At 39.9% G+C, this 19,806-nt stretch overlaps 1 protein-coding gene across 1 annotated transcript; it reads left to right on the top strand.

Annotated features, from left to right (window-relative positions):
• Positions 1 to 2,999: 2,999 nt before the first annotated feature.
• Fatp3 (Fatty acid transport protein 3) lies at positions 3,000 to 10,277 on the top strand. The gene is given in 5 exon segments (XM_064681928.1): positions 3,000 to 3,125; positions 6,501 to 6,747; positions 7,846 to 8,943; positions 8,945 to 9,278; positions 9,793 to 10,277. Coding segments are annotated over 5 exon segments (1,989 nt in total). The 5' UTR covers positions 3,000 to 3,124; the 3' UTR covers positions 10,102 to 10,277.
• The last annotated feature ends 9,529 nt before the right edge of the window (positions 10,278 to 19,806 follow it).

The raw sequence follows: 19,806 nt of genomic DNA, 5'->3' as shown, positions 1-19,806 counted from the left end.
GTATCCCACATTTGCATCGTATATTATTTTATCATCATCAATCAGCAACTATTTTCAAATGAAAAAATACTTAAAATTTTAAAGCTTTTCTTGCTAAAACTGACGATATAATGCTTATAAGCATAAAGAAAAATTATTAGTTTACTTTACCTAAAATTAATCAATTAAATTTGTAATACTTTTAATCCTAATTCTTATACAGAACGAAACATCTAAACATATGCCTACAATACCTTAGCCAAAACTGAACCAATCTGACAATATATATATTTTGTTTTGGTTCGATATCATATTTAGCTTTAGAAATCCAGTCAAAGCTGCCACAACAGACTGCTCTCATAAGCGGACAAGGCTAGCAAGCTTTTCGTCATATGTTTTTCGTCAAAACGCATAAGTCAATAAATGTTCGAGAGTCTTCACTTAAATTAAAAAATAAGTATTTTATTGTTTTGTCTGCCTGGCACATATGCAAACAGGGTATCTGCACGTTGTGCAAATTTGTTTAGTTGCCGACTTGAAGCTAGTTATAATATTTTTAATTGTGCTTAAAATCGGCATGTCTCGGCCCATCGCTTGTGAGTATACCCTATTGGAAATGTATTATTGACGATTAAGACAATAAGGGCCGCTTGGCGTCTGTTGCTTGGCCTTTGTATTGTCTTTGGCTTCAATTGGGTAAATTGCATTAACATTAAAAACGTGCAACTTGAACGAGAATTTTAATTAAAATGCTGGCAACTAGCGATGTCTGGCCAAAGCGGGGTTTGCCTCGGCGCCTTGGTCTGTGTCTGGCATAAAAATATTCATCATAAGTGGCAGCCAGCAGCGGTGGCAGCGCCCACCAGCAGCAGCAACAACAGCCGCCAGCTGCTCACAGAGTCCCAGTCCCAGTCCAAGTCGCGGTCGCAGTCGCTGTCGACGCTGGCAGCGACGCGGACAGCAATTGTGCCATTTCAATCGACATCTGTTACTGATTTCAAAGAAACTTTTGTTGACAACACAAACAAATGCCAAACACAGCAGCAACTAAGCGAGAGAGAGAGAGAGAGGGAGAGAGAGAGGGAGAAGGAGATGGAGTAGAGAGTGAGATGGTGAAGAGGGAGAGGAGGAGCAGCGTATGTTGTCGCCTGGGGGCCAATGGGGCAAGGTACAAACGTTTGACGCTTGCCTGCGCACGACTCCAGCCACAAAGCCCAGTACGGGACTCACGTGTGCCCGTGCCCCCCTAACAGTCACCCCCTTGAGCCACAAAAGTGCCACACAGCTGACGTTCACGTTATCAGCAAGCAAGGCGCTTTCTCTCTCTCTCTCTCTCTCCCTCGAGTATGTGCATGTGTGTGTGACGCGTGCGTGTGTTTTTGTTTTTGCCGGCTACAAACAAAGTTGACTGAGGTTGCCTGCATTTGAAGGCTGTGCAGCAGCAGCAGTGAATAACATGTGCGTGCCCCGCGCGTATATGAGAGTGTATGTGTGTGTGTGTTTTTGGCGGCGCCATTGTCGATAATAACGATTTAACGGCGCTGGGCGGGCGTGCGTAGGGGCAAGGTTCAAACATGGGCGCAGTTAGAGCGCAAGTTGCCGTTGCCGCTTTTGTGCGCGTAACATGTGTCAATTACAGGCGCGCACACACACACACAGAGACACACACACGCTCGCATCCAAACTAACTGCTCACACACACCGACACGTGTAAGGCTTCTCTCGCTCACCGTCTATAACTCAAAAAGCTGCCAAAAAGTGTGCGCACATTTTTTATACGCGCCGCCTGAAAGTATGCACATATATTTTTTATATGTTTGCCTGCCGGCATTTGACAGCTACGCCCCGACGACGACGACGCCGACTGCGCAGCTGCCACTGTGACTGCTGGCGACCGGCTTTATGTTAATTTATTTTGGCATCGACATTTTTTTTGTGCTGCAAATTGTTTTTTCTTTTGCCTTTATATTTTGGCTATGGGGCAAATGTGTTTAATTAAAAATAAGAATATTTTGTTCTCTGAATTCGCGTTAGCAATGCGTTAATGTGCGCTAACAGCGTCAATAAATATGTTATTGAGAGCTCGATATGAATAAATTAGTTAACTTACATTAAAATTATCTCTAGGGTTATCTAGCAATTAAATAAATAAGTCACGCAATTGTTTATCCTTGTGAATGCAAATTTTTATAGATTCTATATGTCTTACCCACAAGATTATAAGTCTCTTTATTCCTTTCTTCCATTTTTAATCTTTCTTAAAGCCAAACAACAAGTAATATTCAAAGCTCCAAAGTTATTGATTGTCAATTGATGAAGGTTGTTCTGCCATCGAGATATTTATAATTTATTATTTTTACAAAATAAATATCCTTAGAGGACTGCAATAAACTAGAGTGTAAATTATATTTATTATATCTTATATATTATTATTATATTATATCTCTGCTCCTAGATTGTCATGAACCAGAAAAAATACTACACAAATATTGCGAGTATTTTTTAAAGGTCTCTGACTTAAAGTATGCAATAGTTATCTGGATTACTGAATTAGTGCTATGCAAGAAACTCACTCTTAAAATAATAATTATATTATAATATTTCCGATGGACTTAAGAATTAAGACTCTTAATATTATTTTAAATTACTTAAATTTGTTTTCATAATAAAGCTATTTAATTAATATTTGGAATTATTAAAATAACCTATATTACTTAATTAATTTATATCACAATAATTTATTCACCAAACAACACAGCTGTTTAATAATAATATAATATTTTTTATACAACTTATATCAGTAATTCAATTTAAACTTCAATTATTTATTTACCAGATAAAAGCAAAGCAGAAATACTCTCTACTTTACTTTGAACCGAACCCGTTTTCTGTGCAGAGAAGATCTCTAATTATTTCAAACACTCTCTCGGCGGGGTCTTACGCTCCCGCTCGCTGCGCAATATTCTCAGCCAGCTGGTCTTACTGGCTGGTAAATAAATAGAACCGGCATCGCGATGGGGCCGCTCAGAAATCGCTCAGTTGTTGTTAGTTGTTGCTGTCGATTAGAACGTTTCGTTGTTCCGTTCGCTGTGCGTGTTGTTGTGTTTGTTGCTGTTGCTGTTGCCGAGACGAGTATTGCGCAAAAAGTATGTCAATTGATGTATCATGCGATAACGAGAAGAACTTGAAAATTTAGAAACCTGAGCGCTGCATTTGCCAGGCCAGAGTTAAAAAGTGAATTGGACGCTTGATTGACAGCCGACGGGCTGAATATGTGCAGTGCAATGCCAGCAAATCGATGCCAAAGTCAGTGTCAGACCCACGTAATCGACAATCAGTTATTTACATACGAGCCACAAACGAGCCAAGTCAACCAAATCTCAGTTGTTAGCCAAGTTAGCCAAGTGAACCAAGTGGCGGAGTGCGTGTGTAGAACCGTTTAATGTTTTGTGTGTTGCATACGAAATAAGTCAAGGTCCCGGGTTCCTGCCATAGATGCCAAGACACACACGCACACACATTTGCATATACATACATGTCCATTATAAAAAAAAAGAAGAAAAACACATTCATATTCATATACGACGCGCATGTTAAGCGGCACAGCGCACAGTAGTATTAGAGTCTAAATAAATGAATGACATTTTCAATAGATTCGACAGACCATAGAAAACGTTAATAAACATTGCTCAAAAAAAATTAATTTCTGCTCACTATCTGTTTATATAGTTATTAATATTAACAAACAAAAACATGCTTATTTTAATAATATCAGTAAACTAGGTTATAAGCTTTAGTATGCTTATCTGTAGAATCAAGACTCGCATGAACTAATTTCAATTATCATTATTTACATATTTTTTATTCATTCAATAAGTTCAGGTAAACTCATGACAAGATAATGGGCAATTCACAACTTTTTATTTTGACTGCACATTCATCAATCTTTACTCAATAATACTTACATACTTAACTTTAAAAACTTAATACTTAATAATTAGTACATAATAAATTTCAAAAACTCTTTAATTAGTTCTTTAGCTAAGAAATAGTTCTACATTTAATTTATTATTCTATTTATATAATTATTATGTAGTAGATTATATATATAATTATATACAACATTATTAACTATTTAAAACACAGCTTAGCAACTTTAAGTTTATATACATAGAACAACATTTAACATATATAATTATTTATATAGATTCAAATTTACACACTCAAATGAATTTCTGGCCCACTGTGCAGTCTCTGCCACACATATATGGCATCTCCGCAGTAGCAATGAACTTTGTCAGGCGCCTGTTGCTTTTACCGTTGTCTCATTCTGTTGTTGTTTTTGTTGATATTGTTGTTGTCACTTGATAGCCCTTAACCCTTGTGTACAGCGAATTGGAATTAATGTTGACCTTGTTTATAATTCGCTGCTTTATAAAAATCCATTAATATTTAATCGATTTGCTGCATTATTCATTTTCCAGCTTAGCAACAAAGTTTGTTTTAATATATGATTAAATATAATCTCTCTATTATACGTACATCCACCTATACCCATTGCATCTTTGTTAAGCCATTGTTCAACGTTATCAAAAATCACATACATATGTACTCACAGCTGTTTTTTTTCCTATTTTTTATAGTATTCTGTTTTGTTTTTGTTTGATAAGCACTTTAAGCATGAGGCCAGACCGCGTCTGCGTCTACGTCTGCCACTGCGACTGCGATATCAGCTGTTTGGTCCGGGGCTGGTTCAGAACATTGTGAGGTTGGGCCTATCGCTAAGTGCTCTCGGCTAGATTAACGCCAATACGTCTACTGTTTATTGCTCTCAAAATTTTCCATAATAAAAGTAAAGTTAATTTACCCCAAAGCTATTAGCTATTAGCAAGATTGTACTTGGTTTATAGATCAGGATCTAAGATTGTGAACGTGCCGAGGGGAAATATACCTTAATAAAGAAATTCTATCAAATATTTAATCTATTCTCAAAGATTCTTAAAGGTCATTTCATCAAAGCAAACACTCTTTGGCCAATTGTTGCAAGTTTGATGGCAAATCGATGATACCTTCTGCAAGAGTATATAAAATCACGTTCATTGGAAATGGTTTGTCAATGAACAGTTGTTATTCAATTATGTTTGGTTTCAACAATTCGCTATAGATCAATTGAAAAATAAATATCACTTGCGTCATGCGACTGTAAAAACTAGAATTCTAGCTCTGCTCCACAATTCGTGTGCAAATGGTATAACTGTCATACCACACACATGCTCGGGGCTAGCAAGAGAGTCAATACTTACCTAGTTGGCAGTGTGTATGCCCATTAATTTAAGTAACTATGTAATATATATTCCTAACGATCAGAAGCGTGACTGAACATGATTAAAGCTCAACTAATGTCACAAAGTTACAATGCTTTACAATGCTAATTGTTCTTGTTTAAAAAACGCGGACTAATCAAATTAATTAATTAATTAAAAAATATGGAGCTTTAATGTCTATATAGAAATTAGCTCATGCTCGGCAAGAGAGTTTCAGATACTGCTTCATAGAGAAATAAAACTATATTAAAAGTTATTCTTAAATAGAAAGGTTTTACAGATATTAAAAGTTATGCTAAAAGTTATAAATCCAGTTCAAATATATTTTCATTCAGTTATTAAATAAGTTGAACATTAACATAAAATGAATTTAATATCCATGCAAATGCCAGCTGTTTATTATATTATTACACTAAAAAACATTTAATACTATAAATTGATTGTGGTGCTTTCTTATTTGTTTATAAAACAATTATTTTCACTTAAGAACTTATTTATATTTATGTACTTACTATTATATATATTTATTTTACTATTATTTTAATTCTTCAAGTATAGCCTCGTCCCTTATTGGTAAGCTTCACTTTAGTCCATATAACATTTCACACCTAGACTATTACACTTTACAACAGGCTCAGTTTATTGGGGTATAATTTTTTATTTATTTATAAAACATTTATTATCACCTAAGAACTTATTTATATTTATGCACTTATGCACTATTATTATATATACTTACTTTACTTTTATCTTAATTCTTCAAGTATAGCCTCGTCCCTTATTTGTAAGTTTCACTTTAGTCCATATAATATTTCACACCTAGACTTCATACACTTTACAACAAGCTCAGTTTGATTATCTTAACTCTAGACCCGTCATTGTAAACCGCACCCAGAAATCTGTGGGCCTTTCTATGGCAGTGCCTAAACGCTTTTAGTTACTCATAATGTTGATAGTGCGCATGGGTTCCACATTTCTGTAATGCTTGGCGCTGAAAACAATATCAGGGCGGGCTGATAAGAAATTGGATGGATACATGTGCGTGTGTGTATGTTACGGGGGGGTTACTCAGTCAGTGTCATTCGGGCGTTGCAAGGCGGAGTACGTCTGTCAAAACAATATCGAGTTAGATTTCATAAAGCTGCCAGTTCGTATATTTATATACACATATATAATAATGAAATATTTATTTAAAAGTGAGCGAGTGTAAGCCGCATCGAGATCTGAAGGAGGACGAGAAGGCAATGGAGATACTGCTGGAGCTCAATATAAAACAGAAGCTGGCCACCCGGCTCGGAATCCTGCTGGTGGGCAGTATCATCTTTGGCCTCTTCTGCTACGATAGCGCCTTGGCCAGTCTAACACTTGGCGCCCTCTTGGCCCTAATGCTGCGCAATCCCACAAATGTCTTTGCGCTGGTTATGACTTGTCACAGGGATATCATGTGAGTAGTCGACAAATATTTATAGAAAATTGTGAAATGGAAAATCAAACTCATAAAATACTGCAAAATGATCGATTACCCACTTAGATAAGTCTCCATAGTCTAATTAAACTTAGTACAGCTATTTCGAGGCAGTCAGATAATGTGTGAAGTCGCTCGGATTAGATTAGAGTATCATATGCCATTGTGTATCATATAAATATTTAGCTTACAATTCTATGGCTCGAATATTGCTCAATGTTAACATGTTATGGTGAATGAGCTGAGCGGATCAGTATATTGTATATACTTAGTAGAACATATGAAATGAGCTCATAAAATCTAACAGGAAAGACATTACGACTTTTTAGTGTTCTTATCCAGGTAAGAGGTAAACAATAGAAAAATATTAGTTTGTATCGGTAAACGACAAAAGATCTATTATAAAAATCTATGAAAAAATATTATGTGATAGGTGCAGATAGAATAAATCCGTGGAATGTAAATCAAAGTAATCCGCTGATATATTTATCTACGTATTTGTTCTATTTATCTATTTTCCTAATTTTCGAATATTTTCTAGGACAGAACTAGATTTGGCTGTTTCCCCTAATTGTGTATAAAAGGATAGATATGGTCAGAGCATGATTCTGACATATTGGGCCTTAGGAAATAAATTTGGATATTGCCCAAATCGTATCATTGATTTGATATTCTTAGTAATTTTGTCCAAATTGACATTTATGATATCCATATCTCTTATTTGCACAGCTCCATAAAAATACTATTTATGAAGTTTGACACTGAGCCCGTTGCTTAATATAGTACGTTTTTTAAAGGTACGAGTACTTGACTCTTAAGGCATACATAATGTTGTTATAAATACAAGTGTTTTTGAGACAACCATTGCGAATAATATGACTGTTCTGTCATTTCGGCATTGTAAAAATGAGCATGCAGGTTCGAAGTATACGGAAGGGTTGTTTGGGCGAAGGCCACATATTTCAACAAAAGTTGCAGCCAAAAGGGCTAAATGCTTTCGTCTGATCCCAATTAAACCTCTTTGTTTAAGGGTTTGGTATATTTTTCTAATAAGATTATTTTTCATTTACTTTGTAGCGCACTTCATCGTTTTGTTGCCCTCAACTTTTATCTGCTGCGCAAGGATCGCAAAGGTTGCACCGTGGCGCATTGCTTTGAGGAGCAGGCGCGACGGCAGCCGGAAAAGATCTGCTTTATAATGGACGAGCGTCGTCTGAGCTTTGCGCAGGCGCTGCGGCTCAGCCAGCAGGTGGCGGGCTACTTCCAGCAGCGCGGCCTGCAGCGCGGCGACTGCGTGGCGCTGCTGATGGAGACACGGGTGGAGTACACCTGCATCTGGCTGGGTCTGAGCCAGCTGGGTGTCATAACGGCGCTGATAAACTCGCATCTGCGTGGCGATTCGCTGCTGCACTGCATCCGCGTGGCCAAGGCCTGCGCCCTGATTGTGGGCAGCGAGCTGAGCGATGTGCTCCAGACGCTGCTGCCACTTGAGCTCTCCATCTATCAGTATACGGACGTCGAACAGCACGAGCTGCTGCCAGGCGCCATCGAGCTGACCAGCGCTTTGGCCGCACAGGCCCCGCTGCCGCTTAGCCGCAACCCGCCGAGCAACGCCCGGGATAAGCTGCTGTATGTGTATACCTCCGGCACCACCGGCCTGCCCAAGGCGGCGGTCATCACAAACCTGAGGTTTCTGTTCATGTCCGCGGGCGCCTTCTTTATGCTGCGACTGAATCGCGACGATGTTGTTTATAATCCTCTGCCGCTTTACCACACGGCTGGCGGAATTGTGGGCGTGGGCAATGCCCTGCTTAATGGGTGCACCGTGGTGCTGCGCAAGAAGTTCTCCGCCTCGAATTTCTGGAGCGACTGCTGCCAGTACAACTGCACCGTGGCACAGTATATTGGTGAGCTGTGTCGCTATCTACTTGCCACGCCCTACAAACACGCCCCGCAGCAGCCGCTGCATCAGCTGCGGCTGATGTACGGCAACGGGCTGCGGCCGCAGATCTGGACGCAGTTCGTCTCGCGCTTCGGCATACCGCAGATTGGCGAAATCTATGGCGCCACCGAGGGCAATTCCAATCTGATCAACATCACGAATCGCATTGGCGCCATTGGCTTTGTGCCAGTCTTCGGTCGCAGCCTCTATCCCGTCCAGATACTGCGCTGCGATGCGCAACGCAAAGGGTCACTGCATTCGCTGCGCTCCTGGCGAGGTGGGCCTCCTGGTGGGTAAGGTGGATGCGCGGCGTGCTGTGAGCGCCTTCCATGGCTACGCGGACAAGGCGGCCTCCGAGCAGAAGCTGCTGCGCAATGTCTACACCAAGGGCGATTGCTACTTCAACTCGGGCGATATGGTCGTCTGTGATATCTTGGGCTATTTCTACTTTAAGGATCGCACCGGCGACACCTTCCGCTGGCGGGGCGAAAACGTTGCTACCCAAGAGGTGGAGGCCATCATCACCAACTGCATTGGGCTCAGCGACTGCGTCGTCTACGGCGTGCAGGTAAGTCAAAATAAACTAAAATTGGGCAAAGAAATGTCACTTAAAAATAAACAGACTGATCAAAAGCATTTTTTTGTGCCTGAGGAATGCAGAGCAACGAAAAGTGTTGCATCAGGTGACATTTTGGCAAATACTTACGACCCCTTATTTTACTTTATTATTATACTTTACAATTTTTGTAATTTAATCTAACGATCCTAACTGGGCGTAAGCTCGTCTACATTCGTCTTTATCTGATGCATTCAACTAAAGCAAACATGAAAATATAAATTCGCAACAACGTAGTTTTCATTACACTTACATCAAATTTACTTTAAAAATTCAACTAAGTTAATTTAAAATTTATTTAAATTTATCTTCACTTACATAGTTACTTTTGCAGTGATATTTAAACATGAAATTCAGCTATGCAGCTGAATGTTTTGTTGCTCAAAATCGAATCCATATAAAATTGCATTTACAGAGCTCAAATATGCTCAACTAACTTCCATTGACGAATCGTTTCCCGTTGCAGATACCCCACGTGGAGGGCAAGGCTGGCATGGCGGCCATTGTGGATCCCACACAAAAGGTGGACATGGATTATCTGTCCATTGTGATACGCGGCAGTTTGCCGCCATATGCGCGACCCCTGTTCATCCGGCTGCTGGACGAGATACCGCGCACGGCCACCTTTAAGCTGAAGAAACGCGAGCTGGCGCTGGAGGGCTATAATCTGGAGGTGGTAAAGGATCCCATATACTATCTGAATCGCGATGGGGTTTATCGACAGCTCAGCGGGGAGCAGTACGCGTCACTGCAGGCGGGCACTGCGGGTCTCTGAGGGAATCTGAGAGGAATGCCGGTTCGCTCACTTAGACTTAAGTTAGCTTGTATATATATACACACACACACACACACACAGACACACACACACACTCCCAAACACACACAGACGTACAGTTACTTCCAAATGTATTTTAACACTTAAAAGAAACGACTGATGAAACTTTAGCCAAAGCCCAACGCGTTTCATTCCCATAACTTGCCCATAAAAATGGCAGCTGAACCGATAATGGCCGCCAATACATTTCCTCTGGCTGCTGCTGCATGGGGCACGCAGCATAAAGGAGCAGCGCCCAGCAGCAGCAACAGCAGCACACAAGACAGCGCCGGCCAAGATATATCGAAAGTGTTAAATCCCCAAGATTAAGTTCTCGCTCATTGGCAGCTGCTGTGGCCGTTTGGCTGTTGCTGCTGTTGCTGCTACAGTTGCAACATTAACGCCATTTCCGTTCGCTAGCGGCAGCTGCGACGCAGCAACAACAACAACAACAATAACAACAAAAACAGCGACAACAACGTCAGCAAAGCCAACAACGTTTGCCGTCCTCTTAGATAAACGATGTGCAAAATCCATACAAACAACAACAAAGCAGTTGCAGTCGGAGTTGCTGTTGTTCTTGTTGTTGCAAGTTGGAGTTGCAACCGCAAGCAGCGCTGCCAAAGTCGCTGCCACCAATATCGATGGCGAAAAAGTTGTGGCAGGCAATCATAAAAAACGAAGAAATACCAACAAAGCCGCTGCTTCCATGAAATTGGTTGCCAGTCGTGGGCCAAAACGGCTGCATACACAACGTGCAGACAGGGGGCATGCTCGTTGCAGGGTGTGCAGGGGCAGAGCTTAAGTTCAGAATACTCATAAAAAGTATAGATGCACTATATCATAGCCTGGTGCATCTAATGGAATCTTGTTCGCGGCTTGTTGCATTTAAAAAGCAAATAATTTCTTAGGAAAAACATTTATTCGTATTATCAGAAATAATATCGGTGCCAGGTATCAGACTTATTACTTATATTTTAATAAACTTGGGAGAATTTTCACTTAAAACAATTTAATAGTATCCTGTAATATTTTCTACGATTTAAGGTTGCCCTCGCTTCATCTATCTGTCTCTCTCTTTCTTTCTCCCTCCCTTTCTCTCACTTCTCCCCAAAATTTTTAACATTTCAAGTTTTAATAATTTTTAATTTTGTTATATTTCTATCTCACATCTTACACGCACTAATCATATTTTTTTTATTTTATAAGAAACTAATTTCAAATTTTTGTTGTCCTGTGTAAATTCTGCTCTTACCGCAGCTAACTCAGCACTCATGATGCTATCAATTACCCTATCAACAATCCGCGAATGTGCCACACACACACACACACAGCGCCAAACTTCCTTGCAACAACAACAAACTTATTGCCGCCAATGTGAGCATCAAAAATGCGCATAAAGTTGCATTGGCAGCCAGCGCGGGCAGGGGGTGGGGTGGAAGCAACCGGTGCAGCTGCCACTGCCACCAAACGCGAGTGGTGCGAGTTTTGTCACCAACGTGGCACGGCACTTGCACCAGCCCTTGCCCCATGGTGCATGCTTCCTCAGCTGGCTGCATCGTCGCCGTCATAAACAAAATGGCAGTTGCTGCCGGGCAGGGCGCATGCATAGCTAATATCAATAAAAACAACAACAATAGCAGCAACAGCCGTTGCAGCTGATGTTGTTGCTGCAACATCGCGTGCCTCGCGCGTTTAAGAAGAAAAATTAAAAAATTTTCAATAATTTTTCGAAATGTTCGACGACTTTGACGCCATCGCCTGCCGCTCCACCTTGCGCCAACCTCTATCCGTCTCTCCTTTAACCACGCTTTCTTACCATTTCTTTCGCTCATTTTGGGCGCTCCGCGTTGGCGGATGGCGGCTGGCGGGTGGCGCCACAGCTGCCATTGGAATTTCAAAGCTATTAAAACGCTGCCAGTCGAGCAACGACCAAACGGGCTCCATGTTGCTGCTGCTTTTCGCGTTGAAATTGTACTTGTTGCCTCCCAACAAAGAAGGGCTACACTGATTTCGTAACACTCTCAAACAAAGGTAATATTCAAAATATAATTAATTTTTTATAACAATTATTATTTATTGTCATTTAATAAATGTAGATAAATAATTCCTAATGGGATGGATTTTAAGAGGATTGTGTAATATGTTACGTGTTAAATCAATTTTCACAAAGATCTCTGATTCGTGTTGGATTTTACCGAATTCTTATAAAGATCCTTGGAAAAGACTTTGAACCCGAAACTTGACCCACCAAATCTTTGACGCCCATTTTCACCAAGGAGGAATGGATTTTGCGAAAACTCTGAAATACGTTTCAAATTAATTTTCTTTCATCTTTTATCTGAAACTTCACTCTTTCAATCTTTAAACCGCATTTATCAGAGGCCCAGAGGCGTGGATTTTATGAAAAGTGTGAAACATGAATCAGATGAATTTTAACAAAGTTCTTTGCAAATCATGTTCAAGCCGATCGGATGGTGAACAAAAACGTTTCAACGGTTTTTCGCGACATTTCAGCTTCCTAGCCCTTACGCTTTGGGCTATGGCTCAATCACTAACTAGACTGACTATATATATATTAGAGTCGAAAGGGTATGCAATCTTCAATTTATCGCTGTTTTCTTTAATTTCCGTGCAGTTGTTGCTGCTCTTGACTGGTTGCTTGTATGCATTTGGGCTTAAAGGTTTTGCTTGCTTTTGTTTTTATGTGCCACACAGGCGCCGCTTTGCCCTTTGCCCTTTCGCTGCCGCTGCTGCTGCTGCTGCTGTTGCCGTTGCTTCTGCTGTTGCTGGCGACTGTTCGGTTGCTTTGTCGGCTCGTGCTAATTACATTGCACCTGTGCGTGACGTTTGATGTTGCCCTGTCCGAGCCTCGACTGCCGACTGCCGACTGCTGCCTGTCGACTGTCGCCAGTGTTTGTTGTTGGTTTTTGCTTAGTTTGTGGGCGTGGCTGGGGATTAGGGGTGCTGGAGCTCTGCTTTGGGTGCAGCTGCAGCAGCAGTCGCCCAGCAAAAATTAATTAAAAGCCAACGTGCGGCAATGCAATTAAATTCGATTTGGCTCAGGCATCGAAGTTGTGACGTCGACGTCGACGGCGACGGCGACGCTGACTGCGAGCCGAGCTCAGCTGGGCGGCTGTTGTTGACATCATTTAATACAACAATACAGCAAAATTATATTCCACACACATTCAAACACACATCAGAAAGTTCACACAATGCAACTGCCTCAGCCTGCTGCCCCAACGCCCTCTCGCCCTTTGCCAGCCTTTGTTTTGTTTGTTTTTGTGTTTTTATTGTGAGCTTTCGCATACGTTGGCAGCTGTTGGCTGATCTGCCTATTTGCTTTCGATGTATGTGTGCCACATGTGTGTGTGTGTGTGTGTGTGTGTGTGTTTGAAATGGCTGACTGGCTGCTGCTGCTGTTGGCATGCCACTGCCTGTATGTGTGTGTGTGTGTGTGTGTGCGAGTGTGTAAGCACTCGCGCTGTTTGTTTGCCTCCGCTTCGTTCGTTCGTTTTCGTTGGCCCGTTGATTCGTGGCACCTTTTGGATTTGACAGTTTTGTAATTAACTGCAGTCAGCATGTGCGGCATTGGCAGCGCCGGCGCCGGCGCCGGCAACAGCAGAGCCGCAAGCAGAGCCAGCAACTTCGGCAGCTGAGGCAACGGCAGCAGCAAAATATGTTGCATACTTTCAGGCTGTACAATCGAAATTGCCAATAAGCAAACGGCTCGTTTGGCATTTTGGTGCGCAATTAGTTTTTTGTTTTAAACCTCACTTGGCTCAATCGAAACAGGCAGCTGCAGCAGATGTTTTTATATATTTCATACGAATTTAGAACAGGGATTGTTCACTCTACGAAGGATCATAATTTGGGGATTGGTTTAATTAAGAAATTTTAGTTCTGTCATTTAGTTACCAAGAAATATAATAATATCATATTGCTTTGGTCAAGTTTTGTTGATTACACTAAAAATATGGGTATATTATCTTATTTCCTTTGGGATTCGCTAGATTTCCGCCGGATATAAGTCCTCTAAAAAGACTTAAAATTGGCGGGGTCCGAATGCGGAGTAGATTGCGAAGGTCTCATCTAATCCATCTCTCATATCGTTTTAAATATTAAACCTATTTTCGTTAATTTTATAATATTAGATTTAACTGTAGAAAAAGTTATATAGTATTTATTCATACAAGTTTACTTTAAGTTCGGCCTTTAATAACAGTAAAAGGAAAAATAAAATATATTTAAGAAAAAAGAGCTATTTTCGTCTGTACCCCAAAAGGTAGGCAATGGCAAAAAGTTTGATATGATTTTATGAATTTTTCTCATTTGCGACAAGAATTTTCCATAGAATTTGTATTTGTACTACAGAAGGCCTGGACGGGAAAGTAAAAATGTTTCGCAAACTTGAATCAACCATATAACTGATCTAATTTGCACGTATTCGTTACAAAAACATGTTCTAAATATAAATTATTATAAATTTGTATTGTATGAAGTTTGTTGAAGTTATGGAAAACTAAAGATTGATTTTAATTGGATTTTAATTGGAATATCCCGAGTATTTTACGTCAGTCATTCAAAAGATACGCAATCTTTGATTTGAAGAGATTGCGATGTTATGAAAAATTGTATTTCAAATTTTGACTAAATTTATCAAAAACTGACAGGGGCTTAAATTGTGTGCGAAAATCGTGTCAGTGCTGAAATCACATATTATTTTAGTAACAATCTATTTTAAATACGAGTTTTCACGAGTCGAACAATGCATATCTTCCCAAAATTCTAACATAATTTAGGCACGTTAGAGTCATTAAAAATCTTTTAAACACATGTACATATCATTTAAATATATGGAACGGATCACGACAATCGATAATCGAATAAAGGTTAAATTTTCCAATACCCAGCCTTGCTGCTCAACTCTAACTCAAACAGAAGTATCTGTAAAAATGTTGCACTTTGCTCTGATCACTAATCGGTCAGTTAGGACAACCCTTTCATATGTAAATTGTCAGCAAATTTATCTTATATCTAGACTTTTACCAATAACCGACAAAAGCAATATATTAATGCGGCATTCCTTTTGTAGTTTACTTTCAAAGTAAACTCCCCCGTGAAATACCTGCAATCGCTTGACAAAGTTTTGCTCTCAGCTGCGACGACTGACTTGTGCAGCCGGGAGGCAGAGCCGGCGTTACAGTCACAGCTGTCTCACGAGTCGGGCACAGGGCAAAGGACACCGGAAACAGGACACTGGATACCGCAAACTGGACACACGTGTGCGCCACAGTCTGTTACTGGGCTTCCAGCTTTGGTTTGGGTTTGCTTAGGCTTCGCTTGTACGAGCTTGGCCCGGGACACACTTTGGCCTTTTGCTATGGCTGCTTCAACAGTGGTTGTTGTTCTTGTTGTTGTTGTTACTTCCGCTGCTGCTTTGGCTGCTGTTGATGTTGTTGCTGTTTTTGTTGTTTTTTATGGCCAGTCCTTGGCGGCCTTTATGCGCCCGCATATTAAACAATTATTGCCAAATGGCAAACGACAGCTGCGTTGTGTCACCATCGGCGATGTCGTTAGTGTGGGCCGAGGACGAGGCCTATGCGATGGCCACGTTTTTTAGCCAAGCAGCAGCAGCAGCAGCAGCAACAGCAACAGCAGCAGCAACAGCAGCAGCAGGATATGCCAGGTCCTCGGATTGGGTTTGGGTTTGGTGTGTGGGATGGGAACTGGGATTGGGCCCAGTGCCTGCATTGGCTTTCAGACGTTTTTTTCGCGTTTCAGCGTCTGCTGCAATTTATGTGTATAAATGACAAAAGTACCGTTATTTATGGCCAGCAACCGCAACGCAATTTGGCAACACTTGTTGGCCAATTGGCAAAAACGTGAAACGAGCTGCGCCGCCCGAAAGCAAAAAACCTCCGTATTTCCAAAATATATGTAAGCATGTAAATGTGTATTACAGCCGAGTGTATTGCGATATATATATATATAAGTTATGTTTTGTCTATATTCCAAAATGTTCAATGTGAAGAAACCAGAAGCCGCAAGACCAGCAAAAGTAAGCAGACGAATATATACACTACTTACGTGGTTCTATTCATTTTTATATTCATGTAGTTTTATCAAACATTTATAAATACATGGTTTTTTATGTTACAAAATATTATATATTATATAGATATATTATATATTAAATTGTCCCAATATAGTTTAAAAATTCTTTATCAAGCATCAATTGAACATCACTTGAAGTTTATTTAAGAATTTAGTATTGGATATTATTTTAAATAAAACTCAAAAATTTAATATATTCTTCTATTATATTAGTTATTGTATAAAGTACATATTCCTTAACAAATTTTATTTGTTACTTAAAATTAAATTCTAAAATTGAAAATATTCTCGTATTTATAAAATACGTTTTCCTTAACATAGTCGAAACACTTTTCACTGAGAGCATTTCGCAGGACAGCTGCCTATTTTGTTGACTTGGGCGCAGATATTCTTTTTTTGTGCCGTCCTTGGCAAAATTTGAATTTTTATTGCTGATCGATGGGGGCGCAGGGGCGCGCCCGCCTTCCATTGACACGCCCACCCACATGCTAACGCCCCGCCAGTAAAATTATGCGTATTTAGGTCGTTGACTATATCCGTATCCTGCCGCTTGTTGCTGCCATAAATTCACCAAGGCTCTGTGTGTAAATGTGCCAATGCGTTTCGCCTACAGCTCAAAGGACTCGCCTTCCTCCTCCCTCGTCCTGCAAGCCTCGAAGTGTGCCAATATTGACCCTTCTGTTTTGTCGTCGCGCTTTTATTATGCTAATATTTTTTAGGGGCATTGCCCAAGATTTATTGAAATTACTGCGGCGCGCACATAAAGTTGCCAACTGGAAACTGGAGGCTGCCAACCCATTGGAATGGTGCAAGGGGTGGGCAGGGGGGTGGTCCACGCGGCGTATGAGCATCAATTAAAAAGCCATTTAATGTGCAGCTTGTTGCTTGTTGCATGTAGTTGCTGTTGTATGTTGCATGTCATCCAGTGTTGCATAATTGACGCTTTTTTCGTGCAATTAAAACAACTAATTGGCAGCAAAAACTATTGTTTCAGCAAACTGCAACAGCTGTTGTCCTGGCAAGCCAGCACAACTATAAAAAAAAGGACCCGCTGAAAAATGAGTTGCATAAATTGGAGCTTACAATTTGGAGGGTTGGCAAGAACAGCGGAATAGGGAACTAAGAATTTAATTTTGAACTATAATTTTATATGTATATATTAATCTCTATACAACCTGCAACAAAAGCTGAAATATCATTTGACTTCATATTTAACAAGCCAGACAAAATATCAAAGGACACAACCGAATCCTAGTGCACCAACAAAATGTCCAATATCCTTTAATTTTTTATTTTTATATTGTTTTGTTTTAATATTAATTTAAATTTTATGAAAGAAACAACTTTAATAAAACTTAATTTTAAACAGTTAACATAATAAAACTAACAGAAATAGTTACATAAACCAATCTGAGATATCGATTAGATGAGACCTACGCAATCTCCTCCGCATTCGGACTACTCCAATTCTACGTCACGTTGGAAGACGCCTAGCCGTTCGATTGGGATGATTTCCAAGCCGTGGGATATAATTCGCAGACTGTCCCTGACTTTGGGCACGCCTAGGTCTCTTTCCAAATCGGAAGCTCGCATACACCAAGGGGCAACAGACAGCTTGCGGAGTGTTTTGGCTTAGGACCCTGATCCTTGCAAGACGCCGGGCGAAAGCTATACCCCTTTTCTCAGTTAAATTTGTCAGTGAAATTTTTAAAGTCTACAATTAAGAAGAAAGATATTAAGAAGTGAAAAAGATTTCTTACATGAAAATTAAGTTAATCTTAAGTAACTAAATTATTTTATAATGTAAATTAATTGAAAAAGACGGAGAAAAAAAGAAGGTATGAAAAAAGTAATGAAATTAGAAATTAGATATAAAATGTTAAGTTGATAGGGTATAGAGATACCGATAGGATATCACCGACCCGGTGGAGGAAATTTAAAGCCTGTCCGGCAAGCTATGCCCCTACTCAGAGCTGGAAACGGTCGGTGAGCTCGCAAAGATATCCTGAAACCAACGATTTTATAAGAGAGAGATAGAGTTCTTTGGAGAATACGCGGAAACACATTTTTTACGGATGGAATAATTGGATATGATTTTTTCCAATTTTATTAGTTGACGCTTTTCAGAAATAACAGAAAAATCGTCCTCAACATTGAATGTAGGTTTTTTAATCTCTCCAACCAGCTACCTCTCTACATCCAAAATATACCTGTAATTCATCTTCTATATTAATGTTATATTTAATATCTTATTATTACGTTTTTTCATATAAAAAAATATTTGTAACCTGACTAAAGTTAACAACCAAACAGCTTACTTTCTCAGGAATCAATAAAAAAGCAGCTTCGCATCTTTAAATTCACAGGTCAATCAGTTTGAGTTTTCAATGAGCCTACACTTATTATGTACGATGTGCTTTCATTTGTATACTCTTCTGCCTGTGGCAGCCATCCTGTTGCATGAATAAAGCGCTTCAACGTATGCCACACACACCCATACACCCAGCTCACGCACACACACACACACAGAGGCACAACAAATAACAGCCACAGCCACAGCCGCACAGTATTTCGTCCTTTTACCACATTTTCACTGGCTAGAAAGAATTGGACAGGTGTTGCTTTTGTTCGGCTAGGCTGGGTTTTTATTTGAGCCAGGTGTGATGCCACGCCCGTTGTGGAGCCCACAGCCAGCCGGCGGAATTGTTATGATTTTACAACAATATTATTTTTCCATCAACAATATCAGCAAAAATCAATCAAATTCAATTAAAATACGGCCGAAGGATACAAAAATTGTCCGAGCTGCAATAATAAAAAAATAATAATAATTTTAATAAAACAAAATTAATTTTAATGCAAAATCCAACAAAAAAATAAATAAATAATATTATTTACAACAAAGCAGCGTAATTTAAAATGCGCATTAAAATTGAAATTAAGAGATAAATAAAGCAAATAAATTTAAATTTTCCATAAGCCCAAATCAATCAATTATGCGGATAGGTGCAAATGTGGGCTGATCAGTTGTAGTGTTGTAAAAGCTCTAAAAACACACACGCACACACACACACATTCACACTCACATTAAATTCAAGCAGAGCAAAAACTTGGTCAGAACAAAAATGATGGCGAATTTATGTTTTATACCAAGTTTATTGTCTATATATACATATATATTTATGTTTGTATAATGTTTGCCATATTATTAGCATGTGTGTGTGTGTGTGTATGTTTTTGTGTTGGTGCGTTTATGCGTGTGTTGCGTTTACATTTACACAAGTGCAGAAATTCCCAAAACACAAATCCTAAAAAAACATTTGTTACTTTTTCTGAAACGTTTTATACAATTTGTGGGCGGGGACCAGTGGGCGTTGGGTTCGACCACACAACCATTGAGGCAGGCCAAAAGAGTCAAGTGGTATTGGTGTGTGCGTGCGCCTGTGTGTGTGTGTGTGTGTGTTGTTGTAACCGTGTTGACATAAGCGCAGTTAGTTCAAAACTTTAAACCTGAAAAGGGGTGAGGAGCGGGCACACATTCTAAAG

This window comes from Drosophila montana, unplaced genomic scaffold (genome assembly GCF_035044405.1).
Source record: "Drosophila montana isolate Dmon_TW-CO22-7 unplaced genomic scaffold, ASM3504440v1 contig_2438_1, whole genome shotgun sequence".
In the NCBI taxonomy this organism is placed as follows: domain Eukaryota; kingdom Metazoa; phylum Arthropoda; class Insecta; order Diptera; family Drosophilidae; genus Drosophila; species Drosophila montana.
Note: the sequence above shows the minus strand (reverse complement) of the source record. Positions and strands in the feature narration are given on the sequence as shown.